The sequence below is a fragment of the Jatropha curcas genome, chromosome 9 (assembly GCF_041381405.1).
Source record: "Jatropha curcas cultivar XTBG-Jc1 chromosome 9, XTBG_Jcur_1.0, whole genome shotgun sequence".
Lineage (NCBI taxonomy): Eukaryota > Viridiplantae > Streptophyta > Magnoliopsida > Malpighiales > Euphorbiaceae > Jatropha > Jatropha curcas.
This window is the reverse complement of record NC_143159.1, coordinates 1,960,494-1,979,203: the sequence shown is the minus strand read 5'-3', so window position 1 is coordinate 1,979,203 and position 18,710 is coordinate 1,960,494. Positions and strand designations below refer to the sequence as shown.

The 18,710-nt window shown below is 34.3% G+C and overlaps 2 protein-coding genes and 1 long non-coding RNA gene across 4 annotated transcripts; 1 reads left to right on the top strand and 2 right to left on the bottom strand.

Moving 5' to 3' along the window:
• Positions 1–373: 373 nt before the first annotated feature.
• Positions 374–2,913, bottom strand: LOC105633780 (glucan endo-1,3-beta-glucosidase 7). The gene is made up of 3 exons (XM_012216441.4): positions 2,495–2,913; positions 1,090–2,077; positions 374–1,016 (listed from the first exon to the last, which is right to left on the bottom strand). The coding sequence occupies exons 1-3, from the start codon at positions 2,557–2,559 to the stop codon at positions 756–758; spliced, it is 1,314 nt and encodes a 437-aa protein (XP_012071831.1). The 5' UTR covers positions 2,560–2,913; the 3' UTR covers positions 374–755.
• A 1,141-nt stretch (positions 2,914–4,054) lies between these two features.
• On the bottom strand, positions 4,055–8,501 carry LOC105633781 (uncharacterized). The gene is made up of 5 exons (XM_012216442.4): positions 8,209–8,501; positions 7,662–7,723; positions 5,284–7,593; positions 5,079–5,172; positions 4,055–4,812 (listed from the first exon to the last, which is right to left on the bottom strand). The coding sequence occupies exons 1-5, from the start codon at positions 8,315–8,317 to the stop codon at positions 4,196–4,198; spliced, it is 3,192 nt and encodes a 1,063-aa protein (XP_012071832.3). The 5' UTR covers positions 8,318–8,501; the 3' UTR covers positions 4,055–4,195.
• A 3,270-nt stretch (positions 8,502–11,771) lies between these two features.
• On the top strand, positions 11,772–16,546 carry LOC105633783 (uncharacterized). Of its 2 annotated transcripts, XR_001046835.4 has the most exons (7): positions 11,772–11,930; positions 12,036–12,251; positions 12,473–14,238; positions 14,331–14,406; positions 14,575–15,130; positions 15,279–16,127; positions 16,226–16,546. It is a non-coding gene; the product is annotated as an uncharacterized LOC105633783 (long non-coding RNA). The 2 variants fall into 2 exon arrangements; XR_002284322.3 differs by lacking the exon at positions 16,226–16,546 and having other exon boundaries at positions 15,282–15,636.
• The last annotated feature ends 2,164 nt before the right edge of the window (positions 16,547–18,710 follow it).

The window sequence follows — 18,710 nt, the reverse complement described above, 5'->3', positions numbered from 1 at the left end:
CCAAGCCAAGAATCTTGCCTTCAGTGAAGTGATGGAAATTCTCATGTAAGAATGGGTACTGAGCTCTTGTCTTTTCCCTTTCATTTTCATCAATTCATTGTGATGGGCATAACCTCCGCCTTGGAGAATATTTAAGAGAAATGTTCAGTTTGAACAATGCCTCCGCCGTGTTAAGAAATAGTTAAGACATTTTATCAGATCAACTGCGCATTTATTTAATGTGAAATAGATTTCATTATTTACTTCTTCCAGTATTTTCTTTCCTCCTCTTTCCAAACAAGCCTAAAAGCCCTTTCCTTTTCCTGAAGGAATTATCAGTACAAGTTGGTCTCAGCTCAAATAAGCTGTCACTTCCATATGGGAAAGTCAGACGTGTTAAATGAAGCCGAGTATGTTAGTGAGGAATAATTACCAACTCTGTTCTTTTTTATGACTCGGCAATTATATAGACAAGAAAAGCAGTAGTCTGAAAAGGGAAAAATTAAATGTGCTGTTCTACTTACGATTAAGGGATCCGATATGGGTTCTGTGTTTGTCGATGACAAAATTAGTTTCTTGGCCTTGTTGAACATATGTCGCTGTTGATAACTGCACCACCCAAATTAGCCGACCACTATAGAGGTAAGAATTTTTACAGACAGTATTGTCTTGCAGTTTGTCCAAGTTTATAAGGCAGTGTTTACTTTCTGTTCCATAACAGGTTTTAGGTTGCAATAAGCTTACATTTTCATCTGGAGATAGGATTTCTGGTCCTATTAGGCTTTGAAAATCACTATCCACAGAAGGACCGCACAAGTTGGGAAATTCATAGCATAAGCAGCATGTGATGCTACTATATGTGGCTCAAAGCAAGTCCCGCCTGGTTTTTTTGGACTACAATCCTTCCCATTTTCACAAGCATAATCCAGATTTGCCTGCGATTTGGCATCTGAGACAGCAGCCTTGGGCGTACACCATGTTGCTTGGTTTGGAGTTGGTGATGGACTCACCGAAGGAGTTTTTGGCGTAGAAGGCGCCTTCAAGCATAACAATTTGTTAATAAAGATTCGAACTTTTTCTTTTGAAACTTCACTAGCAATAAGTCCTTACCTGATTACTCTTGGAGAGGCCAATATCATAAATCATGGTAAGATCAGGCTTGAAAAGTCCAAATGCTCGCTCTGAACCAGGTCCAGGTTTCAAGTCTTCATCATATAAAGCAAACAGATATGTATCTACTGATTTCCCAGGCATCAATGGAGTACCCACCATTGATCTAAGGTGTGCAATTAAATTACCATTATAAGCCTTAGCATTCTCAATACTTGGTCCTACTTCATTGTCATCTCCCTTATAAGGCCATCCAGTCTCTGCCACCACAATCTCAACATTCTTAAATCCCATGGAGCTCAAAGCAGAATGAACAGCGTCTACTTGAGCATCAAACATGTTCATGTAATTAATGTTTGTATTTGCATCAAAACGTCCTGCATTCGGTTGGAAAAGACAAAAAGCCAAAGTCTCCGGCGTTGGATCACTCCTGTAAGCAAAATACGGGTACGGATTGATTGCGAAAGGCGAATTCGTGGCATTGGTAAATGCTAATAATCCTTTCATCAAATCTCCATAACTAGGATCGAAGCTTCCAATAGATGGTGGCTCTGATTGCTTCAGCACTGCCATTGAGTGAACCGTAGACACCTTAATCTTGCCTCCAAGGGACTCGGCGTCGAGCGCATTTTGGACATTTTGCATTGCTGGTAAGAGCTTTGTCATGAGATTTTGGTCGTTGGAGGACATTACCTCATTGCCGACGGTGATGAGGATGATTTTGCTAGCTGGATAAAATGGGACCACGTTGGTATTGACCCAGTTCGTGGCAAAGTTAGGATCGGAGGCTAGCGAGGGAATATCGCCATTTGAGGCACCAATGGTTATTCCGATTCCGGTATTGGCTAAGGCTTTGATTATAGCTGGGTCGGAGCCGTATAACCTGACCTTTTGTATTGCGGTTGATTCGAGGAGCTTTGCCGTGGCCGATGGCGGTGGGAGGTTGTCTGCAACTTGGCCATAGTTCACGCCTATGAATGATTGCGATCTGTATCAGAGGTATAATTTTGGAGTATTAGTCTACAATGAAATTTAGAAAAGAAAAGATTAAACTTTTTGACTGGTCAAATTTCTTGGCAACCAAACGGGCATGTTCGTTTGGTTCAACCGAGTTTAAAACCCAGGCTAGCCGTTACGTTTTAAAAATTCATTTTTTTGTCTTCAGATCAATAATGGTGTTACCTCTTGTACTATCTAAGGTTGGGTTTCGATTCTTCAAGAAGACTAACCGAAACAGGAAAGAAGATTAATTTATCACCTAGTCGCTAATCTAGCTATCTTGACAAAAATTCGTAACTAGAAAGCTAAGAAGAAAACAAACACAAATATAAATTGAAAGAAGAAATCTAAGAAACTGTATTTTTTGTTTTTCTAATTAAATTTAAGAGATAAGACATAGACTTACTTGCTATGGTTGCAGAGTGTAAGAGATAGGAGAAGAAAAGTAACAGAATAAGGAAGCACCGCCATGATTGAGCTGTCTCTGTTTTGATATTTCCAGTGACCTTTAAAGGTGAAATCAAATGGAACAGGCAATAAATATAGATGGTACTAAAGGTCATAGGGGGCAAAACTGCAAATGATCCTTTCGGTGAGGGCAAATTACTATATTAAAAGCAACACTAAATCACTAAATTTCACCATCCAACCATCCCTCCAGATTCCAGAAACTGAACCATGAAATTCTGACAGATACGTAGCCACGAACATACTCTTGTCGCTTTACCTGTCCGTGGACTGTAGTCCGTACTAACTGATAATTACTAGTTGTTCCATTAATGTTCTAATTGCATTATATTTTATTGCATTGAATTATCCATGAAAATAACAGTCGATTTTCAGAAAAATACCCATAGAAAGGAGCTACTGGTTCAGAATGAGATTAGTCTCATGTTTAAAAGGGTTGGAATACTCGTAAAAATGTCAAAATATGGGTTCTTTTATAAAAATTTAATTAAATTATAAGTTAGCCAAAGACAAACCAAGTTCTCATTGTTTAGCACGATAAGTAAGAGATTGAAGTTTAATTATTAAGTTTAAATTTTTAGAGAAAAAGGCCTACTGCAGCTTCAGGATCCTATAGGATCAATGGAGGCAGGCTACATGGTTGAAAATCTTTTCTTATCTACTAAGAAATGACATTCTATTTCTAGAGCTTAACGTCAATTCCAATACACAAAAGAGAGTGCAAGAAAGTACGTAAAGCATATTCAATTCAGTAAAATGGTTGTAATGAAGAGCTTCTCAGGTAATTGTAGCATATTGATAGTTGAGGGAAAGAGCACAAAGTTTAACTTTAAGAATGTAGGTATGCTTAGTGAACAAGCAATCTTTGGATAGCAAGCGGAAAGTAATAAGCTTTTAAAACTATTGACAGTGCCTCTTGCTCTCTTCTAATTGAACAACTCATGGGAGCAAACTTTTTCTTTACAATTTTTATTTATTTATATATTTTGAATAGGGGAAAGGAAAAGGAAAAAAAAAGAAAAGGAAAAGGAAAAGGGCGCTATATATATTCAAAGGGACTTTATTATAAGTTTAATATAATGGCCCAAGAAGTAAATACTCTTAACTTCCTTTGAAAATAAGTTAAGGGCCTAATTAATTAAGATTTTCATAACGAGACCGCCAAATTGGGCCTAAATTTCTATTATTGGCCTATGGTGTGCTTGTTTGGGCCTAAAGTGTACCCAATAAATTGTACCGTAATTCACATTGGGCTAAAAAAAGCCTCTCCGGCTGGTATATTTAGGTTTTAAATAATTCTCCATACAAAAAACGAGCCGCAGTTATAACACTTCGCTGAAGAAAGTTTATTGATCGGTTGGTATGATAATTATCTATCTACGAATTATAAAGTTCTGATATTGATTGCTCCCATTATAAATCATTACGAGTTGAATGTATCTGCACTTCTTGACAGCTTTCTTCTTTCGAATGAAAAATAGATAATTAGCAAACTAACTTGATCGCTACAACCCGATTGAACTTCACTTATAAATAAGCAGTACAAAAAAAAAGTTACTTGGGTGAAAATCACATAAGCCACACAAAATTCTAGTTTTTATGTGCAACAGACTGTAAAAACTAAAACCAGCTTTCCAGATTAAGCAGACACTAATAAAAGGTCTATAGTAACTTCATCAAGCAGAGCATTGAGCACATGCCTCTCCACATCCCTTGCAAGATCATCTTTTTCAATAGATGTGAACATCGAGTCATGCCAACCAAAGTCCCACATACAATTCACATCTGGGTCCCTGTCGTAGACATCAATTTCAAGCATTTTGGGTAGATAGTCTTCTACAACACATTCTGCTTTACCATTTCTACCGTAGAATTTTAACTTCTCAAAATCTTTATGCAAATGCTTAATCAAGTCATCCAATGATCTTACCTCCAGTGAAGTGATAGAAATTCTCATGAAAGGATGGGTACTGAGCTCTTGTCTTTTCCCTTTCCTTTTCATCACTTCATAGCCACAGTCTAGTAGCAGCTTACTCTCTTCATCGTGACAGTCAAAACCGCCGCCATGGAGAATATTAAGGGGTATATTTAGTTTGAAAAGTGCCTCTGCCGTGTTAAGAAATAGTTGGCATTTTATCAGGATCTGCTTGAGGCGATTTTCACTTTCTGTTAACGGCTCTAGTTTTTCCAATGTAGACAATTTTTGATTCTCCAGATGTGAGGAATAACTGATATCTGTCCTACCTTCACCGGTCACTGCAAACATCCAATGAACTTTGGCGTTAAAAGCCTTTTTCTTTTGGTTGGGGGGGGGGGGGGGGGGGGCAAATTATCAGCACAAGTTGGTCTCAGCTCAAATAAGCTGTCACTTTTATATGTGAAAGTTATATGCGGTAAATGAACACGTATATGTTGAATAAGGAACGATTACCAACTCTGTTCTTCTTTCTCACTCAGCAGTTATAGAGCCAAGAAAAGCAGTTGTCTAAGAAGGGAAATGAAAAATGTGTCGTTCTACTTACGATTAAGTGGATCTGAAACTATGCTGTGAGTTTCATTTTTGTCCATGCCAAAATTAGTTTCTTGGCCTTGTTGAGCATCTATCTCTATTGATGACTGCATACCACCAAAAGAGAATTTATTAGCTCATCACAGGTAAGAGTGCAAGTTTGCAAGGCAGTGTTTACTTTTTGTTCCATAACAGGTTTTAGATTGGAGTAAGCTTACTTTTCCATTTGGAGATAGCATTTCTGTTCCTTTTAGGCTTTTACAATCACCATCAGGAGGACTGCATAAGTTGGAAGCTTGTTCAGCTTGACTCTGTAATTCTTCCGGCAAGTTTGATTTTTGTTTGCCTAATACTGTTTCGTTGGGTTTAAGACTGCATGCCTCTGCTTTTCTGAACCTGCTAGATCTCACTTGCTCTTCCTCCCTCGTTCTAGTGAGTTCGTTTTGCCTTCTTCTTTTCACTTCTTGGAACATGTTAGTCTGGTGTTTCTGTGACCTTACCAAGCTTTGAGGGTTTCCATTTTTTCTTTTCGCTAGTTCATCAATCCTTCGTGGAGCCTCAGCTTTTTGTACTTTTGTGACTTTTACCTTTGGCACCGATGCTAGATGACCAGGTTTATCTTCCACAACTGATGGACTGATGGTTTTCTTCTTTTCTTTTATCACTTCGGAGTTCAGATTTCTGGGAGAGGAATTTGGAGTTGAGTTCTTGTTCATAGAATCTTGCACATTGACGTTGAAACTTGGATAACTTTTGTCTTGGACAAGGTCTCCGTGGTGCTTCTTATTCGGAAACCCCACGGATTGCACTGTGTGGATAGATTCTTTAGGGCTTCCATTGTTAAATGTTGCTTGACTTTTGTGTGAATGTTTCTTTGGAAAATTGGGTGATTCTTGTATAGGTTTTGGCAAACTCTTGGATTCACTTCCTGTTTGCCTTTTTCCTTGTATCTTTTGTTGAACACCCTGCTGCTCACTTTCTCCTGCATAATGCTCAGTGTCTTGTGACTCAAACTTTTGAGGCAGTTGAGGCTGTTGAAATACAAGATTTCTGGGAGACATTAGTAGATTGTTAGACGGCTGTGTATCTCTCTTTTCTGTTTTAAGCATGGTGAAATCACATTCTGCTTGCCCTTTCGGCGTAGTTGCAGCTTCTGATCCATTTTGTGCCTTTGGTATCACCTGTTGTAGCTGATGCTTTAGAATTAGTTCTTTAGCTTCTCCTTTTTCTTTGCCTTTCTGTTCCCTGAGCTTTGTATCATCATGTTCTCTACTTCCATTGCTTTGGCTTGCATAGCGAACATTGTTTTGATGCTTATCCATTTTAACATTGGCCTTGCTTGAGCTTCTTATTGATTTTATCTCTTCCACATCTTTTTGCGGTGGTTTTCCATCATGAGTAGTCCCTTCAAAGCTGGCGAGGTTCCTTTCTGTTTGCACGCCATGCATCATGTCCTGAGTCACTTGAATTTGGCTGTGTTGTATCTGTTTATGTTTTCTGGCTGGGGAGCCTAAAGTCCCAGAATCTTTTGTCTTCCGTTCTCGTGTGCTGCTTCCTCCTGAATTTTTCTTTATGATTGTTGGTTCAATTTTTTCCTTGGAACTGGACTCTTTCCTTGAAATATGCTTCGCATCATAATTCTCTGGAAGTTCATCCAGCCCCATGAGTTTTGCAATTACATTTGGTATTCTCGCCTTTTCCGGTTCTCTTGATGAATTCAAGTGATTCTTGTGTTCTGAGAATGTTGCAAACGTTTTCACATTGGGGTTGTAGCTAGCTGATCTCCTGCGAGAAGTTGTATCTGAGGTGTTCAAAGTGCGTGTAGTTTCTGATGGGTAAGTCAGTGCCATTAGCCTTTGCTTGAGATCCTTGATTGCTGCTTCCTGGATGAAATGAGAGTTTCTTGAAGGCTTGTCAAAGGAGAATATTGGCCGAGCAAGTTGGTTATTCTCAGTTGTTTTGACCGTGTTATCATTTTCATCTTCATCATCATCAAGTAATGTGATCCTCGTTTTGCTTTGTGGGCTGATCATGTACTCTGAAGCCTCTTGGAGGTTTACTAGCATCCGCAGAGACTCTTCTAAATCCATGGCCCCCTTCAATAGCTCCTTTCCAATATCTATTGAATATCCGTCAATGTTAAGACCATTAGAGCAAGCTCTCAGAATCTGATTTAATCTTTGTGCACCTCTTGATATTTCTTCAATATGGAGATGAGACAGTGTAGGAAACCGGCCATTTTTTGAATTCTGCCTATCAATGCTGCTTCTTTCCATCTTACCAATCTCCACTGGTCTTCTGGCAATTTGATTTAGGAAACCCAGTATTGAACTATTGCCCGACGAATCCATTCTTCTGAGTTTTCCCCCATTCTCAAGTGCAAAAGCCAGTGCCATGGACAGATCTCCAATTTGCTCTGAGTTTCTACCTCTTCCAAATGGAACAATCTCTTTCCAGGTTTCTCCATTGGAGACTGATATATTTCCACCTGTAGACTTATGGTGTGTACTTCCATGTTTAAAGCCATTCTGCAGAAATTAAGCAATTTAGCCATTGATGTTTGTGAGATGCAAAAGCTTCAGCCACGATAACTTACAATTTGATGCGTTTTCATTTCTCTGGATCCTTTATAAGCCTGCTTGGAATATGTATATGCATCTGTGCAGAGACACAATGTGTAAAAGGCAATTATACTTTTGGCTGACCCAAATTTATCATACTTCTACACGACAAGTATGAATTCTAATTAAATTTAGCTATATATTAGCTTTTGAAAAACACAGAAACTACCTAACAGACGATTAGACTCTATGACTAGTTTGTTTCCTCACTGTTAATATCATTGTTGTTATTTTTAAAGTGAACATGACATACTACTTTCCGAATTGCTTCAAGCAATTGAACAAGAATCAAATCTGCAGAGAAAAAGTTTCTGTAGAGGTGGCAACTTAAGAAGATGCTACTCTCCATGGACTCTATCCTGGAGAAAGAAAACTTATGTTCTAGCTTCAGACGTTGAAGCCAATAATAAACTCAGGCATATGATCATAAATTTGGCATGCAATGTTTTATTTCAAGTCTTTAAACCATAAAATATGAAATGCTTTACGCTAATGCGTTTCACCAGTTTAGGATTTCATTACCTCCTGCCATTGGCTTTGAACTTTTTGAGCTCTGAGATGCAGCCATTCGTTCCTTCCGCACCCGCAGATCATCTAAGAGCTTCTGTGCAAAATCCGATCTCCTCGCCATGTTTCTCTCAGCGGAAACGAAGTTCCGAGCGCTATTGAACTGAAAAAAATGAAAATGGAATAATATCTTCACATGGTTTTTTGGACGTTCTTCTCTATTTTTTTCATTTCTTCTTTTTAGCTCTTTACTGGTTGGGAGAGTTCTTTCAGAGTTGGGTAAGGTGGGAAGTCCAGTCCAAAGCAATGGAATGAAAATTTGAAATTTTATCCACGGAAGGTTAACTTGGACGTTAGCTTAGCTCTTTCTATCTCTCTCTCTCTCTCTCTCTCTCTCTCTGTGGAGAGTTTCCTGACTTTGATTCTAATCCAAGCAATAGCAGAGGTTTCAATCAGCTTCAATTCCAAGCCTTCTTTTACTAACTTCCTTTCTTTTATTTTTCATTAAACTTTCTTGAAAAAAATGATGTTTATTCCAATTTTTCCATGTAATTAATGATGATCAACATGATGGACGTGCTTTATGTTAAATTATAAAGAAAAAAAAACATGTGCAGAGACGTATGGGATCATTGCCTTTGCCTATAGATTCTAAAATGGAGTTGGCATCTACAGGCTTTAGAGTGGATTGAGTGAGTTATAATATTTTGCTTGTCAGGAATCATGCAAGGTGTGAATTCGCCATCTTTGCTATTGCTTTTGTATAGTCAAATTCTGTGCGTGGAGCCATATACCAGCATTTTGGAGTTTAGATGATAAGCATCTTGCATCTATAGTGGGTGGTGAAGGGTTATCAAATGATCAAATCAAGAGAAAGAATTGTCACAAAAACAAAACCCAATGTGGTAAATTTCACACACACCTACATCCATTGATGGTTGGGCAACACTAGCAATTCCATCGTGTTGGGATAATTATAGAGCCAGGAATTAAAGTTAGAGGGAATAAAAAAATTTCAATAATTTATATTATTGCAAGTATTTTCTTTTTTAGGATGTGTAATTATTCTTTAATGATTATTTTTCTATTTGTATATATTGCTGGTTACGAGTATTCTTTTAACACATAGTATGGCAGTAGTTATTAGCTGATTGCAACAATGATTACCGCAACCGCAAAAACCAATAAGGAATAACAATAATAATAATAATAATAATAATAATAAATGATAAGGATGCCATGTAGATTGTTTTCTAAATCTGGAGTGGTTGGATAAAAATGAAATGTAATTTTATTTAATTAATTTTGTACTGATTAGTTATGCTTGATTTAAATCTGATGGAGCTTTATGACATTTATCAATAAACTTCAGCGTAGTGTTTGATAAAATTGAAAATTCTAATTAGTAGAAGGTTTTAACCGAAATTAGAAAAATGCATAAGTCTATAAAATGTGCAAATGACAACATAAAAATGATTAAAATTTTTTACTTTTAGACTCCCGTTTGTCCTTAAAATAACTTATTATGCTGTTTGGGGCGCTCGGGAAAATAAATCAACGCAAAATATTTTTCTGATCACAGAAAAATTAAGTCATTTTTTAAAGAAAATAACTTCTCATTTTCGAGAAAGTAAAACATTTTACGAATATTGACGAACCTTATAAATCCATATTTTTTAATTTATTAATCATCATAGTCACTACTACCAGTCACCATTTACCACCGACTACTACTACCGGCGGCTTATATATATATATATATTTGCATTTTTTTTCACATTTAACAATAAAATTTTTAAATTATAAAATCTCTATTATTATTAATATTTTTTATGGTTTGATAAAAATTTTAATATTTTTAAGTAATTTTTCAATATTACAACCAAACAACGGAAAATAAATCATTTGATTTTCCATTAAAATATTTTTTAAAAAGTTATTTTATGAAAATAAACGGAACCTTAGAATGAATTATTTTTATTTATTTGTTCTTTTTTTTTATGCCGTAGATGAAATCATTTTGAAAGTAATATTTATGAATATTCTCTCTAAGTTTGAGTATTAAGTATTATATATAATTGATTATTGTTTGCAAATTTAAATATATAAATATATTTGATTTCATTATAGTTCTAACATAAAGTAAAGAATTTGGCCAATGAACGACTGCAAAAATGGAGGCTCTAGGACATTTTGGTCCAAATTCAATATCCCTTTTTTATAAAAATATATATTATTAAATTAAAAATGAACATCATGGATTCTATATATCTAGAAATCTCCCGCTAAACTTGAAACTAGCATATGAATAAGCAACCATTAATGAAAAATTTATATTTTTTATGGCCGCTCTTAATGGCTGAGAATAATTTATAATCTATAGTGTATTAAGTTTATAGGATCTAATATGCTTAAATTGCAACTACCATAATATTTCGAGGAAAAAAAAGAAATATAACAAACTTCGAATTTGCATTCAAATTAGATAATATTGTGTGCTAAAAATAACTTGCACACATCAATTATAAAAATAGTGAAAATAGAACTTTAATCAATTATGAGAAATTGGTGATTGAAAATAATAAAAAAGTTAACAATTTCTTTCAATTAAAGTATTTTTTTTTAGATGCAATCAAGTATTTTTTTTTTATATTAATCTTAATTTAAATTACAATGCAAATCAATTAAGCATCATAAAATCAATTATTCAGATTTCAAAATAATTTCAGATGCAATTGGCTTAAAATGAGGATTCTAACAGTATAAGTTCCTTGGAGTATTAAGAAAAAAATTTATATATTTTATTTTAGCTTGTCGTCCACTTTAATTACCACAATCTCTTGACTTCTCCGTCTCTTTTGGGTTAAAAACGACTTTCTCCCATTTTAAGCAGAAAAAAAAAAAAAAAAAATCCTAATTTAGCATTAATGTGTGTGGGGTAATGAAAATAAGAGCATATCCTTATCAACAACAAGGTGATATAGAAAGGGTATTACCTAACAACTCCCTTTCCTCCATATCTAAAACTACCTTATATATGTGCACATATAAATATAATTTTAAATTTACATTTTAAAAAGAAATTTATAATTCTAAAAAATATGACTAGAACATAAATTCAGATTAATTTTTTTTTAGTGTTTAAAAAAAAGTTAATTAAATAAATTAAAAATATAAAAATTATTTATCATATTAAACAATATCGTAAAAAAAAAAAAAAAATTCATATACGCTACATGAAAGTTTATCTTATTTTTTCAAATACAAGCATAATGTTTTTAATAATCTTTAAAATGTGGAATTTATATTAAGAAAAATCAAAATTATCCGCGCATGGTGCGAGGTCCAGCATTTTGTTTTCTGTCGATTAGGCACCACTCATGTAAACACGTGGCGTGAAAATATCTAATCGGTCAAAAAACTTGGAAGAAATCGAGAACCTTCCCAATGAATCGTAACCGTAGATTAGCATCAATGAGTATTTGCCAAGACAACTGTCACTCCAAAAATACCATGCAAATCTCACCGTAGATCAGTGCCAAATGTCAAATTATCACAGCCGTTGGATCGTTGCCGTTCCCCTTATAATTAGGTTTCCTTGTCTCAAAATGATACACGCCTCTCCCAAGTCGGCGATACTTTAACTATTTATAATTTTATATGAAAGCAATATCGCTCTTTCATTCTCAAGGTCCGTTTCATCGTCTCCTATAGTCTCCTCGCTCCTTTTTTCTCCGGTCAGTTCCTTTTCTCTTATAATCTATCTTACTTCTGATCAAATTCGAGTAGATCGTTTCCCGATCTGCTACATGAGCATGACTTTTAGTTGTTTCGGTTTCGAGATCGATCTATGGCCTAGGCGTCATAGACCGGGCAGAACGCAGATGATTTGGTCATGGCGGTCTCGATTTAGCATCAGATCTACAAGTTTTGGAGCTCCATGAGCACGATCTACATGTTTTGGACAGAAAGCAGATGATTTGTCATGGCAGTCTCGATTTAGCATTAGATCTGCAAGTTTTGGAGCTCCATGAGCACGAGTCTTGAAGGTTCTACTGGTATGTTTTTATACGTACTTTTTTTCTGTGTTGAGGATAAGTTTGAAATTCACTTAGCCTAGCTCTCATGTTGATGTCTTAGCTGTTTTTCTTCTAAGATGCCATATTTATGTCTACCTGCCATATTTATGTCTACCTCATGGCATAGAATTTTTATTTGTTTGCATCTGTTTTTTTTTAATACATTCTTATGTTGATTTATCTTTGGTATGTGCTCACAGTTGATGCAACTTGTGATGATTTGAGTTCCTGGGACATGGTGGATGCTGAGCGTTGGTCTTGTTGTCTTGATGTTTCAGTTTCGTGAAGGTTATGAGCAACGAGAGGGTTTGTGATTATATCTGCTATGCAATTTTGTTCGATTATTATTGTTGTCTGTGATTATCTGGCGTATGAGTTAATACCTTCATAAGTAGGATGATGGATCGATGGTTGTGGGAGGCTGAGAAGATGTTTGGTTCGATTGATGTGTGATTCTGTTTGTCGTCTGGCCTTTGCCATGACAGGTGCGCTTGCATGGCAGGTCAAAAGCTTAATAAAATATTTATTTTTGTGTTTTTTAGGGGGGAGATGGCACGGGATATAATTATTTTGGTCTATTTATTTTGCCCGGCTCTCCCCCCTGTGTTCGTGTGTTCGTGTCTGCTCTCTCTCTCTCTCTCTCTACCTTTTTATCCTCTTCCTGCCATCACTGCTTTACATATTTATAATTCTATCACCTCTCGGGGATGGTTTCCGATTCAAACATCATTTGCAACGAAGGCAATGAAGGCAACAACTATTTCCTGAATCAGAATTATTCTTCATCTTCATGAAAGCACACTTATGAGGTATAACACTTTCAAATATCTTTATTAACTGATCTTTTTAGATATTATAACGAATTGCTTCCCATATCATTAGATATTCTCACAGTAATAATATGATGGAACGTTGTTTATATAGTATTAACGAATTTCTTTACATATTATTCAATGTTCTCACAGTGATAATATGATGGAACACACTTCGGATTTTACAACGAATTGCTTTACATATTATTGAATCTTCTCACAGAAATATCATTAAGATCCATTTTTTATCCATTTTAATTTAATTATCATTGACTGGCAGAAATATCAACTTATTTTTGAAAATAGCGGTCTCTTGAAAGAATCATCTGACTAACATATTGTACAGCAGCAGCTGATTGCTTAAGCTAGTAATGTTCTAATTATTCGTGCCCTTTGTCACGTGTTTCACATGCACTATTTCACTGTTAGCTATCTAATATACCAAGTCTTGTTTTCAATGGAATGCTCGTGCTCCAGTCCGGTCAACCTTTTTGCCAATTGGAGCATAGGGTGGCTATATTTTTTCTTCTTGCGCCTACATCGGTTTTAACTAACTCTTTAAAATCATCCAATCAAAATAATGAACATCATAGAATTTGGTAACAGAATGCGGTAATTTGAAGACTGCAACTGCTGTCGATGACACGCTGTAAGATGGTTCGCCAAATTGATAGAAGTTGAGTAGGCACTCTAATTCTATTTTGCTGTTTGCATAAATTTGAGGTTTACCTTCTGCAGCTTACCATTTTCTTGCACTTAACAATTTAGTTTTTCAATTATTAATTTTTGTTCCAATATTTTTATGGACCAAAAATATTTGTTCTGTGGCTTGGGGTTGGGGTTTTCTTTTTTTGGTTAGATGATGTTACTTGTCCTTGCTTACATGTTAAGCAATGTTAGTGTAGCGGTGGGGAATGGTTGCTTTCCCCCATAATCTAATGTGTATGCTGTAAGATTGGTGATTGGAATTTGTATCAGCATGGAATGTACTTGCTTTATCTACCTAGTTGGCCATGGTTCTTAGATGCTCCTGCTCCAACTGTGAGTTCTGTTTCTTGTGACCTGTTTCAAGTTGATCATGAAGGCTCTGCTCACGATGTGAAGGTTGGCTTCTCAGCAGGATTTTGGATCAAGCGTCAATTGTTTATACAAAGGTAAGGTTGTTATGATGCACTTTAACTTTTCTCCAGTATTTATAGTTATTCTGGTTTTTAGACAGTTTTTAATTTTTGATGTCTGATGTCAGGGATGGCAGCCTTACAGATGATACCTGTGGTTTCTTGTGATTGGGTTGATTTAACTGCTCCATGTTTCTGAGAGAGGTGAGAACCAGACGACGCTGCTGTATTCGTATTCGAGTTTCTAGTTGTCTTCTAGATGTACTTGAGCTGAATTTCATGTTTCTTTTAGGCTGCTATTTTTGTAGTTTTATTTCGTTCCGCGCTTTACTGTTCGTTGACTCTGTTTTTCTTGTTTCTTTTAAAATTTAGGGATGTGTATCCAACTGTTACTCAGACTTCTTATTTTGTCCTCTCTTCTACTATGTGCCAAATCGGCGGCTGTGCTACTGAGCTACTTTCCTGCCTGTTGCAGTTCCTCATCTGCTTCAACGTCTTAGTTGCTTCCAAGTTGCCATGCTGGATTGCAATTATATACTAATTTCGCTGTATTGCAATTATGTGCTAATTGTCGGTTTAGTGGTGCGTCTAAGTATTTTTAACAATTATTGTGGCCTACGATCGAGACAAGCTTGTTACACAAATGATCCCTAGTCTCACAATCCGCAGTTGTTGTCTAGGAGGCCTCAGTCACTTCTGCAGCTAGTCTTTCTTTTTTTGGCTTGGTTGTCTCTCTCGGCAAAGATAGCTGTGTTTGTTTACAAGATGGTGTTGTCATAAGTTTTTGCAATGCGTCTTTACCTATTGTAAGGTGTCTTCTGCTGCTTTTGCATGATTGAATATGTGAAAGCGGGTGAAAATATGCTTTGCTGTATAAAGTACTGTCGGAGGCTTCCTAATTTATTTGCACGGAATTTCAGTGTACGAGGTATCATTTTTCAGTCTGCAACTATTGTATTTTAATATCTTTCAGGTTCCTTGTCCCTTGTTTTAAAAGTGTCAGCAACTTTTTTTTTGTGCTACGCTAATTCTCATAAGTATTTTATATATTCCTTGTTTTTCCTTGAAATTTCTAGTAGAACAGGTTGAATGGATTGAATTACGGCTGTGTAAGGTAGAGCATATTGGATTTGTGGATTTCTGAACGTTGCTTCTGTCCGCTACTTGAGTTCATGCTGTTCTTAAATCAGCCTGTTGGTTTGGTATCATTTGCCCCTCCGTTTTTTCTGTTTATGATCTTATGGCTGTCTCGAGCTAATGTTTTTTGCAGTTTTTTGGATGTCACGTGGTAGATTCATCTCATTTGAGCGAAACGGAAATGTAGGGAAAATTTCAAAAGAAAATGGTAGGTAATAAAAACTGAGCTGGCGTGTGGAAGATGTAATGTTTGCTCGAATGGGAACATCGAATTCTCTCGATACCGTTTGATTTTAATGAGCCTGTTGTTACTGTGTATGGTTTTAAGATTTTTTTATTCTTATGTTTGTTCCTCTTTAATGACTTTTTTTTTTTAATTTCTTTAAAGGATCTGGGAAATCTTTTATTACTGGGCTCAATTTCTATAACTGAGAAATCTTTATTTACTGGGCTCAATTTCTATAACTAAGATAATTAAATTCTCTCTCGATTTTTCATTTGAGAAATTATTTTGTTAAGATCTTGTTCTGACTCGCGGTTATGTCAAAGGGCAATATATTATTTTAGAGTTAAAATTTGAAATAATTAAGAAAACCGAGTTTGATTTATTAGCTGCTGGTGGCATAAGTAAAAGACAAATAATAGTTTCCATTATATTTTGTAGGGTAATTGAGAGAGTTTAAATAGCTTATGTATTTAAACTAGTACAGGGTCGGGTTCCAATGAAGGGTATGTTTATGAAAAAAGGAATATTACATGTGTCATGTAGACCCATTAGCTCTAACCTGGTAAGAGCGCCCATGTTTATTGGCTTGGGAGGTTGGTGGTTCGAATCCACCTGGGTCTTTCTGAACTTACTGTTAGCTATTTGATATTGAATTAACAGGTGTTTTGAAGAAGAAAGCATCATTCTTCACTGGAATAATTATTCAAACCCCACAAAGTCATTTTGCTAGTTGTTTATCAGTTGAAGCCTCTGGGTGCTTGCCCTGAAACTTTTCCGCAAAGGAACCTGTTGCTTCCTCTCAGTCCACCTTCCTTGGATATTATTTGGTTGCACCTTTTTTCCTGTTTTTTGTTCCTTTTCTAGTGGGGACTGATTCCCTGGTTCATACCGCGTTGTCATTTTTCCTTCGGTTTTCTTCCTTTTTTGTTTTTTCAGTTGACCTACTTGGAATATTTAAATTTTCTTTTTCCTTTTTGTTAAGATTTCCTTCTATTTACGACTTTTTAAAAATCCACATTTTCGTTTATTAGTATTTCTCAGGTCATGTATTTCACCTAGTTAATCTTTATTTAGCATTTCATTTGGCGAATCAAATTAAAAAATTGGTTGGAAAAATAACACAACGATCAAGCGTAATGTGCACCATTAGATCAGGTTAATGATCTACATGTAACTTTGTTTAAATATTTTTTTTGTTTGATATGTGAATGGAAAAATATTTTCTGTTAAAGTGTCCCGATTAATGATTTTAAAATAATGGAGTTTGAATATTTAAAATTTATTATTCGAAAATGAAAATAAATTATTTTAATCATTCACTTTATTTAGTTTTTGGACTATTATTTTCATTTAATATTATTTTAAAATTGAAATAAATACTATTAGAATGAATTTTTCTATATATTTGTTGTTATTTTAATTTGGGGCTAGATAATTTGGTCAAATTCATTTTCAAATAATTTGTACTTTTTATTTACAAATCAAAATATAAAAGACGTCAAAAAATAATTAACTCCATTAAAATTTGAACTAGAATTCATTTAATTAATAACTTCGCTAAATAGAATTAAATTGAATCAGATAGGGTTGATTTGATTGGGTTCTATAATATGCAGTCCTAGGCATAGGATTAGGAATTTCTTTGCATCTGATACTTTTCGAAAAGGGTTGCATTATTGAAGAAAAAGAAAAGGTCGGATTATCTTTCAAAGAAACTTTATAAATTATAATTTGATGATGCGAAGTCGATGAGGTTTGCTTGACCAAGGTCTATCATCCAATACATTATACTAACCAATAGGGTAAAGTTCAGTTAAATCTTTGAAAGAAATAGTTTTGAGACGAATATATTTGTTGTTGTACCCTATATAAACTTTTTATTCGTGTATTCAATAATTACTTTTATTAATTAAATACTTTAATTTATAAAACTACGAAGATTAAACACTTCAATTTATAAATTTTTTTATTAAATATTAAAATTTTAAAAAATTAAATTAATTAAAAATTTATTAATAAAAAACTATTATTGTTAATTTAGAGAGATGTATAATATTATTAAAATTTAAAATTTATGAGCATAATTTGTTTTGGTGAAATTTGAAGTGGTTCAATTATGTATTTTGATTATATAATTTTATTTGTACTTTTATATTGATTCTCACATACATATATATGGACAAATGTTTAATTATTTTAATTAATGAATATTGTATGGAATATAATTTAATATCATTTGAAACGAGATACTAAATTTTTTTAGTTTTTTTCATATATTAGATTAAATAGATTTATAATTATAATGAAAGTATTTTTATACAATATTATATATTAAAATGACTTCAATTATATAGTATAGTTGGTTATATAATGAAAAAGCAGCTTCCTTTCTGTTTTTTCTTTCTTCTTATCTATCGACTTCAGCTTTCTAATTTTCCAATCATCAACTCTCGATGGAACTTTCAATATCTTATGGAAAATAATTATGTACTTATTATTTATTTTGCTTTTTGTTAAACGACAAGATATTAAAAAAAAAAAAAAAAAAAAAAAAAAAAAAAACCAATCATGTTTCCGCCCTTAACGGATCCCCAAGGTGGGAACATAATCGCATCAGTCATTTCAAGGAGTGACAGCCAAGCCATTACATTACCGGAGACTTTCTAGAATGCATTATTTTATTTAATTTAATAATGCAATTCTCTCATGCAATTAAAAAAGAATTCACCATTTATATATATATATGGCAGCGCAGATGGGATTTTTATTGCAGAATTTAATAACTTCCGTATTCATACGTAAATTTATTGCACAATTTGTTTTCACAGTTGTATTATGTCGGCTTCCTTTAGTTGGCTTAAATTAATTTCTGTGTAATAATATATAAAAGAGTACAAACGGAGAAGGAAAAATGGAAATAAATGAAAAATTAATTTTAATCAACACAGATTACCTTCTATTTTAATTGACTATAAATTAAAATAATTATTATTTTAAATAAATCTTTACTTTAAATATTTTTAAAGGTATTTTTAATTTAAAACTAAATTAAGTATATCAATGAATATACTTAATTAGGTATATTAAAAAAAAGACAAACATATTTATACATTGAATAATTAAAATTATTTTATATTTTAATCAA